We start from the raw sequence: 18,614 nt of genomic DNA, 5'->3' as shown, positions 1-18,614 counted from the left end.
TATCATCTTGCAAATTAGGGGTTCAAGATATACTTTTTTAAAGTTCTTAAAAAGAAATAGAAATGTAAATTCAAAGGTAACCACGAGAAGAAGCAAAACTAACATAGGGAAGAGGAAGGTTTAGTTTAAGTAAGTGATAGCCTCATGGTTTATGGTAAGGAGGCAGCAGAGATCTGTACTGTATCGTAGGCTGAAATGTGCTGAGAGAGTAGATCTTAAGTGTTCTCACCACACACACACACACACACACACACACACACACAAATAGTCACTATGTGAGGTGATGGATGTGTTTATTAACTTGACTGTGATAATCATTTTATAATGTATACATATATTAAATCATGTGCACCTTAAGTCATGTGAAATCTAAATAAATACAATTTTTATTTGTCAATCATACCTTAATAAAGCTGGAAAAGTTTTGAAAATAAAATTGCTAACTTGGAAGTAGCAGTAGAATTCATAAGCATGAATTCCTTTATAACATAGAAATGGAAAAAGTTTACAAAATATGACTCAAAAACCAGAAACAGTGAGGTCAAAGATTGGTAAATTTTGCTCCATTTGACCCAAACAGCATGGAGCATGCATGGGGGAAAAGCTCCGTAAGAAAATTTAAAAGACAAAGGACAAACTTGGAAAAAAGTTTTTGTAATTCGTATCAAAATCTCCAAGAGATTTTTGTTCACAAAATTGGAAGGGCCCTTAAACATGGAAAACATGTTCAGACTCGCTCATCATAAGAGAACTGCGAGTCTAACATGCATTGAGATACCGTTTCTTACCATTTTTGATTAGCAAAAATCCAGAAGTTTGACAGCATACTTTGCTGGTGAGGCTGGGGAGAGATAGGCACGCTTGTACATTTTCTGGTAGTGTGAATCTCTGTGGAGGGCAATTTGGCAATATCAAGCCAAATTAAATATTTTCATTTACCCTTTGACCCAGCAATTCCATTTCTAGGAATCTGTCACAAAGATCTAATGACAAAAATACAAAAAGGCGTATGTACAAAGTTAGTTATTGCAACACTGTAATGCAAAAGATTAACAAACCAAATGTCCATCAGATGTCCACGAGACTGGTTGAATAAACTGGTGTGGTCACAAAATGAGTCTTTTGTAGATGTAGAAAATAGCAGAGAAACGATCCAAACCGCTATGCAGTGATGCTAGGATGTATTTACTGTTAAGTGAAAAAAAACAAGTTGTAAGCTACCTGGTGTGGGATAAATTGTGTTCCCAGAAGGCATGCGTTGGAGCCGACACCCCAGACACCCCAGTATCTCAGAATGTGACTGTGTTTGGAGATAGGGCCTCCTCAGAGGTGATTAGGTTAATAAATGAGGCCCTTAGGTGGTTCCTAGCCCCAATCCAATCTGATTGGTGTCCTTATAAGAGGAAATTTGGACACAAAGGGTGATGCCTGGGGGGGCACAGACAGGGAGAAGAGGCAGCAGGAGAGTGGCCATCTGTATGCGCATGGGAGAGGCCTCAGGGGAGGCCAGTCCTGTCAGCACCTCCATCTTGGACTTACTGCCTCCAGAATTGTGAGAAGATAAATTAATATTGTTTAAGCCACCCAGCCTCTGGTGTTTTGTTATGGCAGCTAATATGGCAAACTCATATGTTACCTTTTATCTAAGGAAGTAGGGAGCATTTAAAAAAAGGTATATATCGGGCTTCCCTGGTGGCGCAGTGGTTGAGAGTCCGCCTGCCGATGCAGGGGACACGGGTTCGTGCCCCGGTCCGGGAAGATCCCACATGCTGCGGTGCGGCTGGGCCCGTGAGCCACAGCCACTGAGCCTGCGCGTCCGGAGCCTGTGCTCCGCAACCAGAGGGCCCGCGTACCGCAGAAAAAAAAAAAAAATGTATATATCAATACACATATATATAATCTTAAACACTACAAAAAAAGGGGGAGAATAGGCCAAAGACAAAATAAACTGGTTACCTGTCAGGAGAAGAGACAGAGGAGGGAACAGGAAGGAATGAAGGCTAGATTTCCTTGAATGTGTTTTTTACTTTTGACTTTGAACTGTGTAAATGTTCTGCGTGACTATGGAACCATTATAGCTCAATTTAAAAAAATTGAAAACAAAATGAAACATGTAACTATATCAAGTCGGTGGCTTAACCTCATAGAGTTTTTTCAAATCAGAAGTTTGAAAAGTCCAAATGGGATGTATCCTAAGGACAAAAATAACTGCACAAAAAGTGTAAACAGTTATGAAATACTCACTGATAGAAGAATTCAATCTAGAATGAATCAAGTAAGCAGGGTTTTGTGGGGATGATTTTTACTGTCATTAGGAATCAAGACTCTTCACTAGAGACAAGATAAAATTGAAATCAAATTCAAAACCTTGTTAGGCTAAATTTGAATTGGAAATATCATGAACACATGCTTTTACCCATTTAAAATAATTTTCTAGCTCTGTCTGTTGGTAAGGCATAGAAGCACTGAGCATCCTTTGTACCTATGTTACCATCTCTACCATTTCAACTAAAAGGGATCAGCGTTACCTTAGTGAAATGGCTGCTTTCAGATTTACAACGGCAAAAGTAGAAAATGAGCCCAGGTCTGGACCAGTGTGCGAGCAAGGAAGCCATGTTAAAGGACACAAAATCATTCCAAAGGGGCTTCCGCTGACCAAAGATAGGACAGTGTGACCATCAGAGATAACGATTGCAATGGATTAAAACACTGGCATCAAATATGAAAAACCAATTTCCTCATAATTAAAAACTAACAGCAAAACTTAAAGGCCACCTTAGAAACTGTCTAGGGCATCAACTCTTTTATTTTCAGGGTTTTTGTTTTTCTTGGAAAGTGGAAAATAAAATTTGAGCTCTATTTCAAGTAAACAAATAACTGATAAGGGAAGATTCTTTATCAAAGAATTTTCACTAATCAAAAAGACCTGTTCACAAAAGCTGTTGGATGTTAGGTAGAAGCCAATGGGGGAGCCAAAGGTAATGGATGGATGGGACTGGACACCTGAGAGCACTGGCCATTCATAACACCACACAAGGAGAGAATATGAGCCTCCTGGTGCAGTGAGGACCTCGATAATCTTCCATGAGATGGTCTTTCCAACAAGCATGAAAGCTGAATTGAATCAAGCCTGGATCTAATGACCAGTGGATAGGAAATACCAGGGGGTGGAGGAACATAAAAACACACATGATTGCAGTTACCCAAATCCAGAGCTTCTCAGCTACTACAGGATAAATGCCTCAGAACATTCACCAAATAACAAGGGGGAAAAAAAGAGCCATAGATCAAAGGAAATCCATCAACCAAGTGGCATGTGTGGAGACCTTGTTGGGATCCTGACTTGAACAATTGTAAAAAGACAGTTAGGGACAAATTAGAGAAGTTTGAACTCTGAGGAAATATTAGGGAAAACTGCCTATCATTGTTTTTGCATCTAAATTTTTATTTTGATATTGTTTTCGAGATGCATTCTATCGCAAGAAGAATTAGAAAGATCCCAGACACCCTTTGCCCAGCTCCCCACAATGGTGACATCTTGTAAAACCATTATACAGTATCACAGTAGTACAATATTAAAATACAGTCGAGATGCAGGACATTTCCAGCGCTGCAAAGATCTCTTCTGGTCTGCAGCTGTGTCCACTTCCCACTGTCAACCCCCACCTTAACCCGTGGCAACCACTAATCTGTTCTCCATTTCTTTCATTTTGTCATTTCAAGAATATTTTGTAAGTGGAATCACACACTGTGTAACCTTTTGGGACTGGCTTTTTTCACTCAGCAGCATTCTCTGGAGATTTGTCCAGATTTGTGTGTATCAATAGTTCCTTTTATTGCTGACTAGTATTTGTCATTGTTATAAAAAGAAAAAAGTAATCATTTCACTATATATCTATCTCAAGTCACTACCTTGTATACCTTAAACTTACATGCTGTTATATGTCAATTATATCTCAAAGCTGGAAAAGAAATAAAACTCCATTGTAAAAGAGGAAAAAAATCAACAATAAAATACAATGCCAGGGCTTCCCTGGTGGCGCAATGGTTGAGAGTCCGCCTGCTGATGCAGGGGACACGGGTTCGTGCCCCGGTCTGGGAAGATCCCACATGTCACGGAGCAGCTAGGCCCGTGAGCCATGGCCACTGAGCCTGCGCGTCCGGAGCCTGTGCTCCACAATGGGAGAGGCCACAACAGTGAGAGGCCCGCGTACAGCAAAAAAAAAAAATAATAAAAAAAAATACAATGCCAGGTAATAAAATGTTTCACTTTTTTGGTGGAAGAAAAAAAGAAGTCCTTATCTCTTAGAGATACTGTAGGATCTTTAGATGAGATGATGTAATGTCTGGGATTTGCTTTAAAATAATCTGAGGGAAGGGGCTTATATATGAATTATGATTTCCATGTGTTAGTAATTATAAGAGCTAATTGTTGGGTATGTGGGGTTCAAGATACTATTCTATTTTTGGGGTGTTGGAAATTTTCTGTTATTAAACATTAAAAATACAGCAATCTGGGGCTTCCCTGGTGACGCATTGGTTGGGAATCCACCTGCCAATGCAGGGGACACGGGTTCGAGCCCTGGTCTGGGAAGATCCCACATGCTGCGGAGCAGCTGAGCCCGTGCACCACAACTACTGAGCCTGCACTCTAGAGCCCGTGAGCCACAACTACTGAAGCCAGTGTGCCTAGAGCCCGTGCTCCACAACAAGAGAAGCCAATGCAATGAGAAGCCCATGCACCTCAACGAAGAGTAGACCCCGCTCGCCGCAGCTAGAAAAAGTCCACACGCAGCAACGAAGACCCAATGCAGCCAAAAATAAATAAATAAGTATATATATATATTAAAAAAAAAATACAGCAATCTCAGCCCCTTATTTAGAGAGATGGAGCCAGCCACAAGAACTAAAAATGGACCATTAAATAAGTGAATGGCAGGGACAGGGAAATGTTTGCTTTTCACCAGAAGCTTTCCTGTTCAGTTTGATGTGTTGCCATGTACATTAATTATTTTTAAATAATTTTAAAGCTACTCTCAGAAAACAGTTTGACTTAATTGTGAAAATAACACGAGAAGTAAGCATTTACTTCTGTTGCATGACCTCCTCCACTGTATGAGAAGAAATACTGGTGATTTGGGAGTAAATAGAAACCTTTTAGGTATAATATCTTCAGTTGTCCTTTGTCTCCTCCAAGTCATAAACCAGTCTCATTATTTCTAGATCACGGGGCTCCCCGAGGATTCCAATCACACATGGCTTCTCTTGTTTATTACAGTCTCAGCAAGGCTTTTTGTATTGGAGTAAATTCAAATTTTACTCCAATAAGGTTGATAAGGTTCTAGCCTTTGCAGATGCAACCTTCTCGTGGATAAGAAGCGTTGCTAGATATATTTTCATGACAGACCACAGGTGCTTTCATCTTTTTTCTTTTTGGGTGGTGTCCTCCTGGCCCATGACCATGAAAAAAATAATATTAGTCTTTCATCATGGTTAGCAAATTTTATGAAGTTTGTACCTTTTTTTTTTTACAATCATTCATTCATTTGTTCACGTATGTTTGTTGAGAAGCCACTAAGTGCCAGGTGCTGTTGCAGGTGCTTTTGCAGTTAAGGTAAACAGAGGTTTCCAAAATCCTGCTAAAAGGGTATTTACCTGAGCTATGAATCAGAAACTGTTCTGGAGGTTATAACCTGATGACATTGATCATAGTATATTAACCAACCTACTAGGGCCTGGGTCACACAGTAATACTAAGGGCATAATTTAGTATTAAAAATATTTTTCTCCATATCAATACTCAAAATAGTAAGAAGGAATTTAAAAGAAAAAGAATAGCTAACATGTAGTCCTTACCATCAATCAAGCCATACTTTACCCATTTCACATATATTAACATATTTAATACTCACCACAACTTTCTGTGGTATGTGCTTTTGTGGTTCCCATTTTGCAGATGAGAAGAATGAGGTACAGAGAGGTGAGGTAACTTGCCTAAGATGATAAAGCCATAAAGTGGCAGGGTCAGGATTTGAACCGAAGGTGACTAACAGGAAGCCAAATGTTTCTCTCTTGCAGTTCATCTGTGGAGCCCAAGTCAAGATTTTTCTCTTTGCTTCCATTTACATTGTCCATGCTGTTATTTTCCCAACTGTTTCTTGGAAGTCAACAGATGTTCCCTGAAAAAAATGTTTCGTGGAAAAATATTTAGCCCAGCATTTTTCTAACATATATAGAGGTTATTTATACCGAGGACTTCTTAGAGGATTTAACGTTAAGTGTATATTGTAAATCACTAAGAGGAACATTTATCTTGTACAGTTCTAAAATTATTTTTCCATGGAATGTTTTTTCTTGTTTTGTTTTTACAGGATATCTATAAATATCTCAAGGAACTTACAGTTTTGTGCCACTTCTGTGCTCCTGAATATCTTCCACGCCATTAGTTTCTGTGCTGTCACCCCAACGATCTTTCTTAAATGCAAACTCAGATATCACTCTCTAAATCACCATGTGCTGAACCCTCGTGGCTGTCAGCCTCATGCTTATTGCAGAGAAGGGCCCTGCTTGCTTTGTTGGCCTCTTCTGCCACTTCTCTGTGGGTTCACTGACCACGTACAGCTAACTGCAGTTCCCCCTTTGCTCTGTGCCACCTCCCTTAGACCTGTTCCATATGCCATTCTCTTTCCTTTGAAAAGCCCTTCTGTGCCACTGTCATCCTCAACCAAAACAATTCTCACTTGTTGGAAGACTTGGCCTAGACATTCCATTTCCTGTGGAGCCTGTCTTGAAAACCTCCCGTAGGCCAGGTCTCTGTGTTCTCAATCTGTGTAGAGCCTGTCCTGGTCTGTATGTATTAAAATTAGACCAAGAGTTCCCTAAAGACCACTTCCTGTTTGTTTTTATATCTCATACCTAGCAAATTATTACCTGCACATAGCAGTTTCTCAGTAAATCTTTGAATGGACGCCATTTTCCAGAAGCTGTAATTGTTAACAGTGTGTTCCTTATGTTGACCTAAAATCTGGTTCTTTCCAATATTATGACGTTGAATATATTTCATTTTTGCTCATAACAACCTATTATTTCAATACAGTGTTTGAGTTTCCCTCAAGACTTCTCCATATGAAACTTTTTTTTAACATAGAACATGAGTGCTCAGTTACTGACATGCAGTCAGAATTGAATTGAATACTGCATTCCAGATGTTATTAAAACAGTTTTAATTTTTATAGAAACCTATGTTTTCCATCAGTTATTACCAAACCTCTGTCCCTCATCTTCTACTTGTGCTTATTAAACTCCATCTTATTTTGACCTAGTCATTTTCATCTTGATTAGATCACCTGTTGTTTGAAGCAGCTTTGGGTTATCTTCAAATTTTATGTACACACCTGTGGTTTCTTCATCCAGATCTAGGAACAGAAAACAGTCTCCCCTAGTTTCCAATAGATAACTCATTCTAGGTTAATCCTGAGTCATCGTAACCACATCCTAGTTACAAATTCCTCGTGTCTTAAGTCTGTCCAGTTCTACAACATCTCACCTATTTTTCACTTACCCAGAACTTACTTTGGCAAATGCTTTGTGGAAATATAGACCATTACTCTACAATTTGTAAATTGAGTTCTGTTTCATATTTTATTTGACTTTGTGTAAGCTACCTAGCCCTTTAGCCCTGACTGAGATTCCTACAATTTTGAATGGAATAACTAGTCTTTAAGGTTTTTTTGTAAAAATTAGTTTGAGTCAACATTGTACATGGAGCTACATCTTTCTCAGTTACAGTGTTTTAATACATTTTCTCAGGTTTTAAAAAGTTGCAGAAGGAAGAAAGCAAAGGGAAAGAAAAAAACTGTTCAGAAGTCTTTATATGGAGAAAGAGACATTGCGTCTAAGAAGCCGCTCCTGAGCCCTATTCCTGAGCTGCCTGAGGTATCTGAGACGCCGCTGGTTCCAAGCATCTGGAGGATGTGTTCAGGTAGCCTGGCCTTTTCCTGTTGTCGATATTGTATCTCTTCTCTCCTCCCTCTTTGTTGCTATTTCACTCTCTTTTTTCCCTTCTTCCCATTCATTGTGTAAAGAGTACATAAATTTAAAATAGCAACTTTCCCTCCTACTCCCACAAGAATTTTAAGTTAAAGAAGCTGTCGTTTGTAACTTTCACCTAGACCCTTTTCAGAACCTGTTGGACACTCTGGATCCTCCCCCCAGAAAAACTCAGGCACAAAATATTACATATAATTTTAGGGGAAAGAATTTCCTTTCACCCTGTTTCTTTTTGCTTTTTAAAGTGTTTTGGTAAAGTAAAATGAATTGTTTGGTGTTGTAATCCATCACTAAAAGTCAACAAGGTGATAGCTCAGTAATAGGTATATCTTCTATGGATTAAGAATAAAAATTAAGGGCTTCCCTGGTGGCACAGTGGTTGAGAATTTGCCTGCTAATGCAGGGGACACGGGTTCGAGCCCTGGTCTGGGAAGATCCCACATGCCGCGGAGCAACTAGGCCCGTGAGCCACAACTGCTGAGCCTGCGTGTCTGGAGCCTGTGCTCCGTAACAAGAGAGGCCACGACAGTGAGAGGCCCACGCACTGTGATGAAGAATGGCCCCCTCTTGCCACAACTAGAGAAAGCCCTTGCACAGAAACAAAGACCCAACACAGCCAAAAAGAAAAATAAATAAAAGAAGGCTCAACATTTAAATAAATAAATAAATAAAATAAAACAAAAAAACCTTGCCCTCTGATGTTTCAGTAGAGTTGGCACTGCTAAGCATCTTCTAGAAATAACATTTATAAATTGAACTTGATTACTTGGAAAATTTTGTTTAAAAGGAAGATTAAGTCTGTTGGTATCCTGATTAGACAAAAATTGGATTGGAGTTGCATCTGGTTGGTAATGCTTGAGTTTAAATTGACTAAATCATGCTGAAAAGCTGGAGTATGTGTTCATTTCGTGTGTAATTTTGTATGTAATCATTCTTAAGATAGCTGCCTTTGTCAATCACCACATATTTATAGCCTGCGTCCCATTTGCAGCATAGCACGTAGGATCTATCATAGATTCGAGGACGAATATGGTACATGCCATTATAGACTCTTGGCCTCTGCCTACTTGTTATTTCAGGAGCGCCCAAAAGTTTAAACAAACACACGGCCACCCCACATAGACATATTCCTCCGGCCCCGGGGCTCCAGCAGAGGTGGAGCTGTCCTGCCCTAGCCTCTTTCTGTGCTACATCGTGGGACAGGACGTCGGCCACCTCACCTCTTTTAAATCTGGCCTGATGCTGCTTAGCCTTTAGGATTTAGCCATGCTGGCTGCCTTTCCAGGAAAACTCTTTGTTCACCTTACACCTTTACCACCTGGTTTATAACGATCTGTCCACCTCCCTCCCCTGCAAGTTGCCTTTCCCTTGAGACTTATTTTCGTTATATCTGTAGTTCCTAACAGTTTCCTTTTTTCCAAAGATACTTGAACAATGACTGTTAGTGTATATTTTACATCTTGCGTCTTATTAGAGAATTTCTTTTCAAAAATACATGAAACACTTTTTATCAGTAACCAATGGTTTCATCTGCTATGAGGGTCTAAAGCCGTTCTCTCTCTCTCTCCTTTCCTCTCTATTTCTCTCTTCCTCCCTCCATCCCTTTCCCCTACCTTCCTTTTCTAGTATGTTAGTTTCACGAAAAATACACGAATATCAATTTTTAAAGTTGTATAAAGAGCCCAGTTGACATATTGGTTGGTTGATACCAAGGGCCCCCTGCCCTACGTTAATCTCTAGCTTTCTGTGACATGATTGTAAGTACCCAAATCCCGGATGTATATATACCTTTTCACACTGAAACGTTTTTTGTAGATTTTTGGCTCAGCTTATGTTTTATCTTTCAGTTTTTTTTTTTAAATAGTCTTTATTTTTTTATTATTATTATTATTTTTTTGCGGTACGCGGGTCTCTCACTGTTGTGGTCTCTCCCATTGCGGAGCACAGGCTCCGGACACGCAGGCTCAGCGGCCATGGCTCATGGGCCCAGCCGCTTCGCAGCATGTGGGATCTTCCTGGACTGGGGCACGAACCCGTGTCCCCTGCATCGGCAGGCGGACTCTCAACAGCTGCGCCACCAGGGAAGCCCTATCTTTCAGTTTTTATTTTGTTTAAAACATTTTTATACTCCTTTGACTGACCAATTAAAAACTTTATTATGTGAGATAACCAGAGAGATGGCTTCTAATAGTACTGAGATTTAGAACTCATAAAGCCTAGATTCACTTAGGCTGTGTTATGTGACTTTAAAACCTTGATGATGTGTTTTTCACCTGTGATGTGACACTGTGTGCCAGAAACACATGGCAGGGCCCACATGGCGTGTCTTCCTGGAGGGTGAATTATATTCAGAGATTGGCAGGGAAAGGGAGAGATTTCTAGAATATTGAAACAACCAGGGCTCTTTTTGAGAGTTTGGTGCAGTTTAATGTTAATTTTTTAAACACTGGGCATAAGACTTGAGTGTCTTCAGAAGTACCTTTTTAGCTAAGTCCTCAAATTCCCCAGAATTCCAAATTTTCTCTCTTCTATTTCAAGGGGGAACATTGATGGAAAAGTTTCAGAAGCATGATGTTGCCGATTTTCAGTAATTCATTTTTTGGGAGATAGGAAGTGTGTCTGCCTCATGCTAATTGACCTTGTAGAATGGGAAGCACATTAGAATAGAGGAAGCAATTTCAGATACAGTTCTCATTTCCATGGTCTCAGGTTATATGCTTTATTAATTCATGCATTAAGTACATATTTTCTTAACCTGTGGGGTGAGGAAGAACTGAAAGAGAAAGAACGATGACAGATGGGGACAAGTACAGGGTAGCATTTGTAGGTCTTGGCGATTTCTTTGAAAGCTTGACACACAGAATACAATTTGACACCTGTTTGATTTGTGAAAGTTTATTTCCACTGTTACTTTTTAATTCGATTTAAACTTATTTACATGCCCATAGATGATTTCAACTCAAATGAGGAACTTGAAGAAGTGAAGCTTCCGAAGAGAAATAATATTTTGCCCCAGAACCCAGAGGATTGGCAGATGGTTCGAGGCTTTAATAAATACGATGTGTCTGAATTCTGCAGCTCTGACATGAAAAGTTCTTCATCACTTATTAATGCTACTTTTGAGCAAGGTTCAAATACAAGTACTATAGAAATTAATGAAAACAAAAATATTCCAAAAGCAGCAATTAAGTTGGAAAGTGAAAACGAACTAAAAACTGAGACTGAGAATGAAAACAGCCATATTTCTTGTCCTTCTGTGACTGAAGCACCCATTGTATCAGACAATCCAAAACCTGATTTTACCATGCAGTCCCAAGAACTTACTGCTGCTGGTCAAAATATGGAAAACGTTTTTCAAATCTTTAAAATCTCAGAAGATATAAACATCAAATGTGAAAACCAGGATGACTTCTTAGTCGTTCCAGAAGGAAAACTGCAGGCCAAGCATTTAATGCCCGACTCACAAAAAGAATGTGATTGTTCAGAAGATGTCTTAATTGACCACTTGAAAGAAAGTCAAAGTCAAGGTGAGGATTTGGGAAGAAACTCCATAGCAAGTAGTCGTGGTGTGAGTTACAGAGAAAGGAAATACAGAAGACAGTCCATGGCTTGTTCTGATGGGCAAAGTTTACATTTGGAAAAAATCGAGAATCCCAAACCTTCCTACAGTGTGAGCAGCTCTGTAGAAATTAGTTTAGAAAATTCCCAACTGTATAAAGATTTATCTGACTCCATTGAGCAAACCTTTCAGAGAACAAAGAGTGAAACCAAAGTAAGACGCAGCACAAGGCTACAAAAAGGTTTGGAAAGTGAAGGGCTTGTGTGGATTTCCCTTCCATTGCCTCCCGCTTCCGGCATTTCCCAAAGAACCAAGAGGAGAACAATAGGTACATTTGACAGCAGAAGATTTGAGAACGGGTCCTCCAGGCAAAAACCTTGTGTGCTGCCCTCCACACCAGGTAAAGAAAACAGTGAGGGCTTTGCTGCTGCTGCTGCTGCCAGTTTACCTGGGAGGAGACGGAAGAGCTTTTGTACATCTACACTTGCAGATCCTAAAAACACCACCCAGTCGAGAGGCTACAAAAGAACCACCTTTCTCAACCAGAAGGAAGCTCTCCAAGTGACTTCGAGAGAATCGGACATATCCGAGAACTAAAGCAGTAACTGACATTCCCTGCAGAACGTTTTGGCAAGAGAGAAGGTAACCGACCATTCATGCCTGAAAGATTCTTTCATCCAAGTTCCCATCCTTTGGTCAACCTCAGTGTTTTAAAAGTTTCAAATAAAATTATTTGAGTAGAACCTACTTTTAAGTAGAAATAAGTGAATTTCTCCATCTTTCAAACTAAAAGCGTTGTATTAAACATGTTCTCCCCACAAATGATAAAAGCTTTATTGGTATTCTGTTAAAAAGGATTGCTTTTAGACCTAACAGCATGTCTCTTAAGTTTTATTTCATGTTAGTACGTATTTATCACTGAAGGTTTAGAGTTTCTGTTGTAAAAAAAGCATCTTTTAGAATTGACTTGTTATATCTGGATGAGAAGAGTGTTTTGTTTTGGTCTTTAACAAATTGTTAGAATTAATGTAACTTTATGAAAATTGAAGGTAATATAAGGTTGAAACTGTTAAAGAAAGTGGGGTGAGGTATGTTTTTATTTTAAAAGATTGCCCCCAAAAAATAGGTTAAAAATTTTAACAAGTAGGAAAGATGGAAATGATAAAATTTGTTTTTTTCCCTTTGGGATTAAAGTTAAGAGAAGCTTTAATAATATACTTTGTCTCAAATAAAAATTTTATTTTAATAGATTAAAATCAAATCTTAAACATGGGATTTTGGAAAATTCTTTCAATAACCAGAATAGTGCAAATCTGTCATTATAAAGTGAATATATAATTTAGAAATAACTAACATGAAAGCATTTTGACCTTCACACAACACTCTTGTATGCTTTGTGGGGTAGGAAGTAGGGGTTTGGTTTTTGGTGAAAATAATAAGCGGTCTAGTTGAAGACTCATCTCCCAGATCATTCAGATTAGTCACAGGTAATTTGGGATTGAATTCATGGTTTTCCATTAAAAAAAAAAATCCAGAAACTCACTTAAAAGACCCTAACAAATTGGTTTACTAACATGAAGCATGGTGGTAGGTTGCTGATTTCTTTTTTAGCATGGCATTTTCCAGCCTTTCTGACTTTTTATTTCACCATACCAAGAGCTAGTACTTGTTTTGGTTTGTCCAGCTAAACTTCGGCAGTATATCCTATCACAGTTTTGGTGACAGCGGTTTGAAAATCTAAATTGCTATATTTTTAGAATTTGTGAATGCAAGTAAATCATTGTATCATTAAACAATTGTCTTTGAAATCCTTTAAATCATTAAACTCTCCTACTCCTGTGATAGCAGAAACATGTTAACAAATAGGGCTCTCTATAAATAACACAACAGGGAAGAAAGCTCCTGCTGGGCGCCCATTTCCCCTGCCTTAGATAGAGACTATTTGTTACCTTCTTGGCACCAATAGGTCTGGAACTCCTGCTGCTAAAGACTAATGTATTTTACATTAACACTCAAAGTGATCCCCAATTTCTCCTGCTAAAGGGTGGATTGTTTCAAAAATTCTTTTATCTTTACACGTAAATTATTTATGGGCTTTTCCCCCCATTTATAGTTCGGTACGGTTGGCAAATGTCTACCACTGAAAACAAACCAAAAAAAAAAAACTTCTTATGAAGCTTTTTGGTTTTGGTCATTAAAAAAAAAAAAAAAAAAACTTTCAGAAACATACAATATTAGAGGGTTTGGTTTTTTAAAAATTTTTTGTTGTTTGTTCATAGGAAGGTTAAAATTACTGTTATTTTCTACCGTTTTTACTGTATGATATATGATCTCAATTGTATTTGAATTTTCAGAATTTCACGTGCTTTGTTTTATTTCCCAAAAAGTGCTAGTGAGGATGAAGGAGATATTTTGGTCTGTGATTTTTTTGGTTGTGATTTTTTTTGGCTTGGTTTTTCCAATGTAAAATTGTTCTCATTTTCAAGTATCTGCAGTTAGAAAGGTAAACACTTTACAAGTTCTATTCGTTTTAAAATATTTCACTATGAATATTTTGTTGCTATCTGTAAATAACAAATGGGCTGTTTTCCTAAAAAGAAGTCTTGAGAAATCAAAACAACTTGGAGGTAGTTTTATCCACCATCTCATTTGTATCATAAAATTTGTGAAAATGATTCCTGTATGTCATCATGCTTGTGTGTTTTTAACTGTTTCTTTTCATTAATGGCTAAATCAAAAATTTGCCTTATCTTTTCTACCGCAGTAACCCTTGACATTTTGCCTTAGAATGGCTTCTACTTTTATCTTTTCCTGCTCCCATAGATTCTTGCTTGTTCCAGAAGATGGCAGCATGACATCTGAAGTTCTCATCCTGTGTGCACTACCTTAAACCAGGGCAGCGCTTCACTGTTGCTACGGGTGCTTCCCCTTAACTTTTATTTTCACTCATTTTTATTACAAAAGTCCTATGTGTCTACTGAAAAAAGTAGAGAACTGTGCATAATGAAAAAGTGTCTTCCCCCCACCGAATGCAAGCATCCTGCAGCTACACCTTTCTCTCCCCACCTTTCTAGGTGTCAACACCAGTAACAGCAGGCAAACCTCTTCCAGACCCTTTGCCTGTGTAAACATAGGTTTTGTTGTTTTCTAATGGGATCGCTCTATGTTCCATTTTGCAAGTTAAAAATTTTATTCAACGTAATACCATTTTGGGGAGCCCTGGTGCCATTGCAGTCTTTTTAACCCCTGCATAGAATGATATAATTTGGATATCTATGATGTAGTTAGCCATCTCCCTACTGATGGATGCTAGTTGCCTCCAGTTTTTTGTAATTGAAAATTATGCCACACTGGGCCTGCGTGACGATGTAAGATAAATTCCTTGAAATTAAAATTAAGTGGTTATTCGGTTCTTTTCTCTGGATCTGACCTGGCAAACACGTTGCTTCCATTTTCTCTCACTGAATGCCTCCACCCCCCAACGCCCAGACTTCAGCTGTAGACCTGGCATAACAAGGAGGAAATACTTAATAATGCCTGATTTGTGCTTTGTATTGAAAGAGCTGTTGTTTTCCTTTTCCTTTTTAAAGTCAGGTTTATTGAGGTGTCATTCACCTACAGTAAAGTTTACCCTTTTAAGCCTAGCAGTTTGAATGTAACCATGACACCCCCGCCCCCAGTCAAGGAGTAGAACATCCTCATCACCCGGAAAGAAGTTTCCTCCTGCCTCTTTGCAGTCAGTCCCTCTCCCCCAACCCCAGCCCCTCACAATCACTCATCTGAGTTCTATCCTTATAGTCTTGCCTTTTCCAGAATGTCATATAAATGGAACCATACAGTGGGTATCCTTTTGTGTCTGCCTTTTTAAACTTCGCATAATGCTTTTGAGGTTCATCCGTGTTGTATAAGTGATCGGTTCCTGTTTGTTGCTAAGTAGTATTCCATTTTATGGATGTATCAACAGTTTATCCATTCACCAATTGATGGATATTTGGGTTGTTTCTATTTTCTGGCTATTATAAATAAAGCTGCTATAAACATTCACATATGGATCTTTTTTATAGACACATGTTTTCCTTTATCTTGGGTAAATACCTAGAAGTGGGATTCCTGGGACGTATGGCTGGGGTCTGTTTCAGTTTCTAAGAAACTGCCAAGCTTTTCCATAGCAGCTGCACCCGTTTGCATCCTCACCTGCAGCATATTGTTTCAGTTGCTCCACGATTTCATCATCACAAGGTGTTGTCAAGGCCTTGTTCCTCGTAGGCATTCTAGTAGGTGTGCAGTGGTATCTCAATGTGATTTTGGTGTGTTATTTCCCTAATGACGAATGATGTTGAACATCTTTGTTTTCCTGTGCTTATTTGCCATTCTTATATCCTCTTTATTGAAGCGTCCATTTAAACCTCTTGCCTATGTTTCCTTTTGTTGATATTGTTGTCTTGTTTTTGAGATGAAAGAGTTCTGTGTATATTTGGATATAGTTCTTTATTGGATATGTATCTTGCAAATATTTTTCCCCAGTCTGTGGCTTGTGTTTTTTCCTAGAGTGTCTTTTGAAAAGCAGATTTTAATTTTGATGTAGTCTAATTTATCCTTTTTTTTTTAATGGATCATACTTTTGTGTCCTAAGAAATCTTTGACTAACTCTAGGGTACAAAGATTTTCTCCTGAATTTCTTCTAGAAGTTGTAGAGTTTTAGCTCTCAGGTGTTAGATCCACTTTAAGTTTTGTACAATGTATGAGATGAAGTTGTTTTGGGTTTGTTTTTTTTTTTTGTTTTTTTTTTTTTTGTGGTACATGGTCCTTTCACTGTTGTGGCCTCTCCCGTTGCGGAGCACAGGCTCCGGACGCGCAGGCTCAGCGGCCATGGCTCACAGGCCCAGCGGCTCCGCAGCACATGGGATCCTCCCGGACCGGGGCACAAACCCACGTCCCCTGCATCGGCAGGCGGACTCTCAACCACTGCGCCACCAGGGAAGCCCCTGTTTTGGGTTTTTTAGTGGAAGTCATTCAGCACCATTTGTTGAAAAGGTTTTGCATTCCTTATTGAATTACAGTGGCACCTCTGTTGAAATCAGTTGACCTTGTATGTGTAGGTCTGTTTCTGGACTTGATTCTGTTCTATTGATCTCTATGTTCTTAAACCAGCATCACACCATCTTGATTACTATAGGAAAGCTTGCCTTCCCCTTTACTGTGAATCTATGTCATAAAGTTCTTTTTGTTTAAAGTTCTTTTTGTGAAGGAGGAGGCCAGTAGAAGCAAAAGATTGACCAACCAATTCTATGTGGAGCCTACAATTACACCCAGACATACATTATCATTTAGGGCAAAAAGTCAGTAATAATAAGCTATCAGAAATATGGGCAGGAAACCAACTTTCTTGGGGTACCTATACACTCAGCCCAACTTCTCATATAAACGGGTTTGCTACGGTTCATGATTTAAAATTGTCACCCTGAGATGCTAAGATTTAGTCATTGAGAAAAATTCTCCTCTTGACCACTGTGTAATATATATGAGTAAAATGAAATGAGTTGAATTAAAATAAGGTTCAAAGTTGTTTGCTAAAAATTAAATTGTCTAATAAGTCTGATTCAATTCTTCTCATAAATTAAGATTTTTATTATAGTTTGGTTTAGTATAAAAATTGTCGCCATCCTTACTTGGAAAGTAGCCTTAGCATTTGAGAATTATTTCTTAACATGGGAAAACTTCCCTGCATCAGGTCATCCCAGGTGAGCAGATCGTAGATTCATTAGTACATGTGCCAGGCATTAATTTCTAAATGTGATCACTGCCTTAAAGATGCTCAATTTTCTCTAAAGGGTTGGGGGAGTACAGAATTACAATACAGGGTATGATTATAAAGGAATGCCCAGGACCGTTCCACCCTCAAGTGGCACCAACTTCAGATCAGGTAAGTTTGTCTTGTTTCTTTCTGGAAGAAGTGATGCTTGAACAGAGTTCACTTTTAGGAGTTTTAGAGAAATGGGGATCCCAAAGCAGCATTCTATTCCAAATGTCTTTTCCTTATTATTTACTGAGACTAGGCAGTGTTAAGTTGGCTTCATCTCACACACACATTTTTAAGTATTTTTCTTCCCATTATATTCTAACCTATGAATACATCCGGATGAAGCATGGATTCAAAACTAGAGATTGTGGGGCTTCCCTGGTGGCGCAGTGGTTGAGAGTCCGCCTGCCGATGCAGGGGACACGGGTTCGTGCCCCGGTCCGGGAAGATCCCATGTGCCGTGGAGCGGCTGGGCCCGTGAGCCATGGCCGCTGAGCCTGCGCGTCCGGAGCCTGTGCTCCGCAACGGGAGAAACTAGAGATTGTGAATTGTCTATAACAAAGTTTTAAAGAAATCTCTCTCCTTAAATCCTTCTGCATTTCTATCTTTTGTGCTACCAGATTTCTTTGTAGTATGTCTGAAAGGTTGACTCTGGACTTAGATTCTTAGATCAAGTAAGCAGATTTTAGGGGATGAAGTTAAATTACGATAAATAATTGCACATACAAAAAGATAGTGAATTTCTTTTTCTTGGTCTTAGATTTATTTGAAGATTATTTTTAGAGCCTTCACTTGGCTCTAGAAGGACTCGTTGTACTGTGGCCTAAGAATTTCAAGTTTGTATGATTTTTCACTGGTGTGTTCAATTCTGTGCATTCTTTGATGCTTTTCTGTTTTTTTATGAAATTGTGATACAAACTACAAATAACCTAATAGCTTTAGTGAGAAGATAAGTAATTACTGCCATTCTCGTGATACATTTTGCGGTACGCGGGCGTCTCACTGTTGCGGCCTCTCCCGTTGCGGAGCACAGGCTCCAGACGCGCAGGCTCAGCGGCCATGACTCACCGGCCTAGCCGCTGCGCAGCATGTGGGATCTTCCCGGACCGGGGCACGAACCCGTGTCCCCTGCATCGGCAGGCGGACTCTCAACCACTGTGCCACCAGGGAAGCCCTCGTGATACATATTTTTGTCCCACATCTTCA

At 39.2% G+C, this 18,614-nt stretch overlaps 1 protein-coding gene across 8 annotated transcripts in view; it reads left to right on the top strand.

Annotated features, from left to right (window-relative positions):
- The window catches only part of CDCA2 (cell division cycle associated 2), a 52,236-nt gene extending 37,393 nt beyond the window's left edge, over positions 1 to 14,843 (top strand). For all 8 annotated transcript variants that reach the window (XM_079925915.1, XM_079925911.1, XM_079925914.1 and 5 more), the window contains 2 exons: positions 7,810 to 7,981; positions 10,998 to 14,843. In XM_079925915.1, coding sequence (XP_079782041.1) covers positions 7,810 to 7,981; positions 10,998 to 12,205 — 1,380 coding nt within the window. In that variant the 3' untranslated portion in view covers positions 12,206 to 14,843. The remainder of the gene's footprint in view (positions 1 to 7,809; positions 7,982 to 10,997) is intronic.
- Positions 14,844 to 18,614: the final 3,771 nt, after the last annotated feature.

This window comes from Stenella coeruleoalba (assembly GCF_951394435.1).
Source record: "Stenella coeruleoalba genome assembly, chromosome: 7".
Classification (NCBI taxonomy): domain Eukaryota; kingdom Metazoa; phylum Chordata; class Mammalia; order Artiodactyla; family Delphinidae; genus Stenella; species Stenella coeruleoalba.
This window is presented reverse-complemented; position numbering and strand designations above follow the sequence as displayed.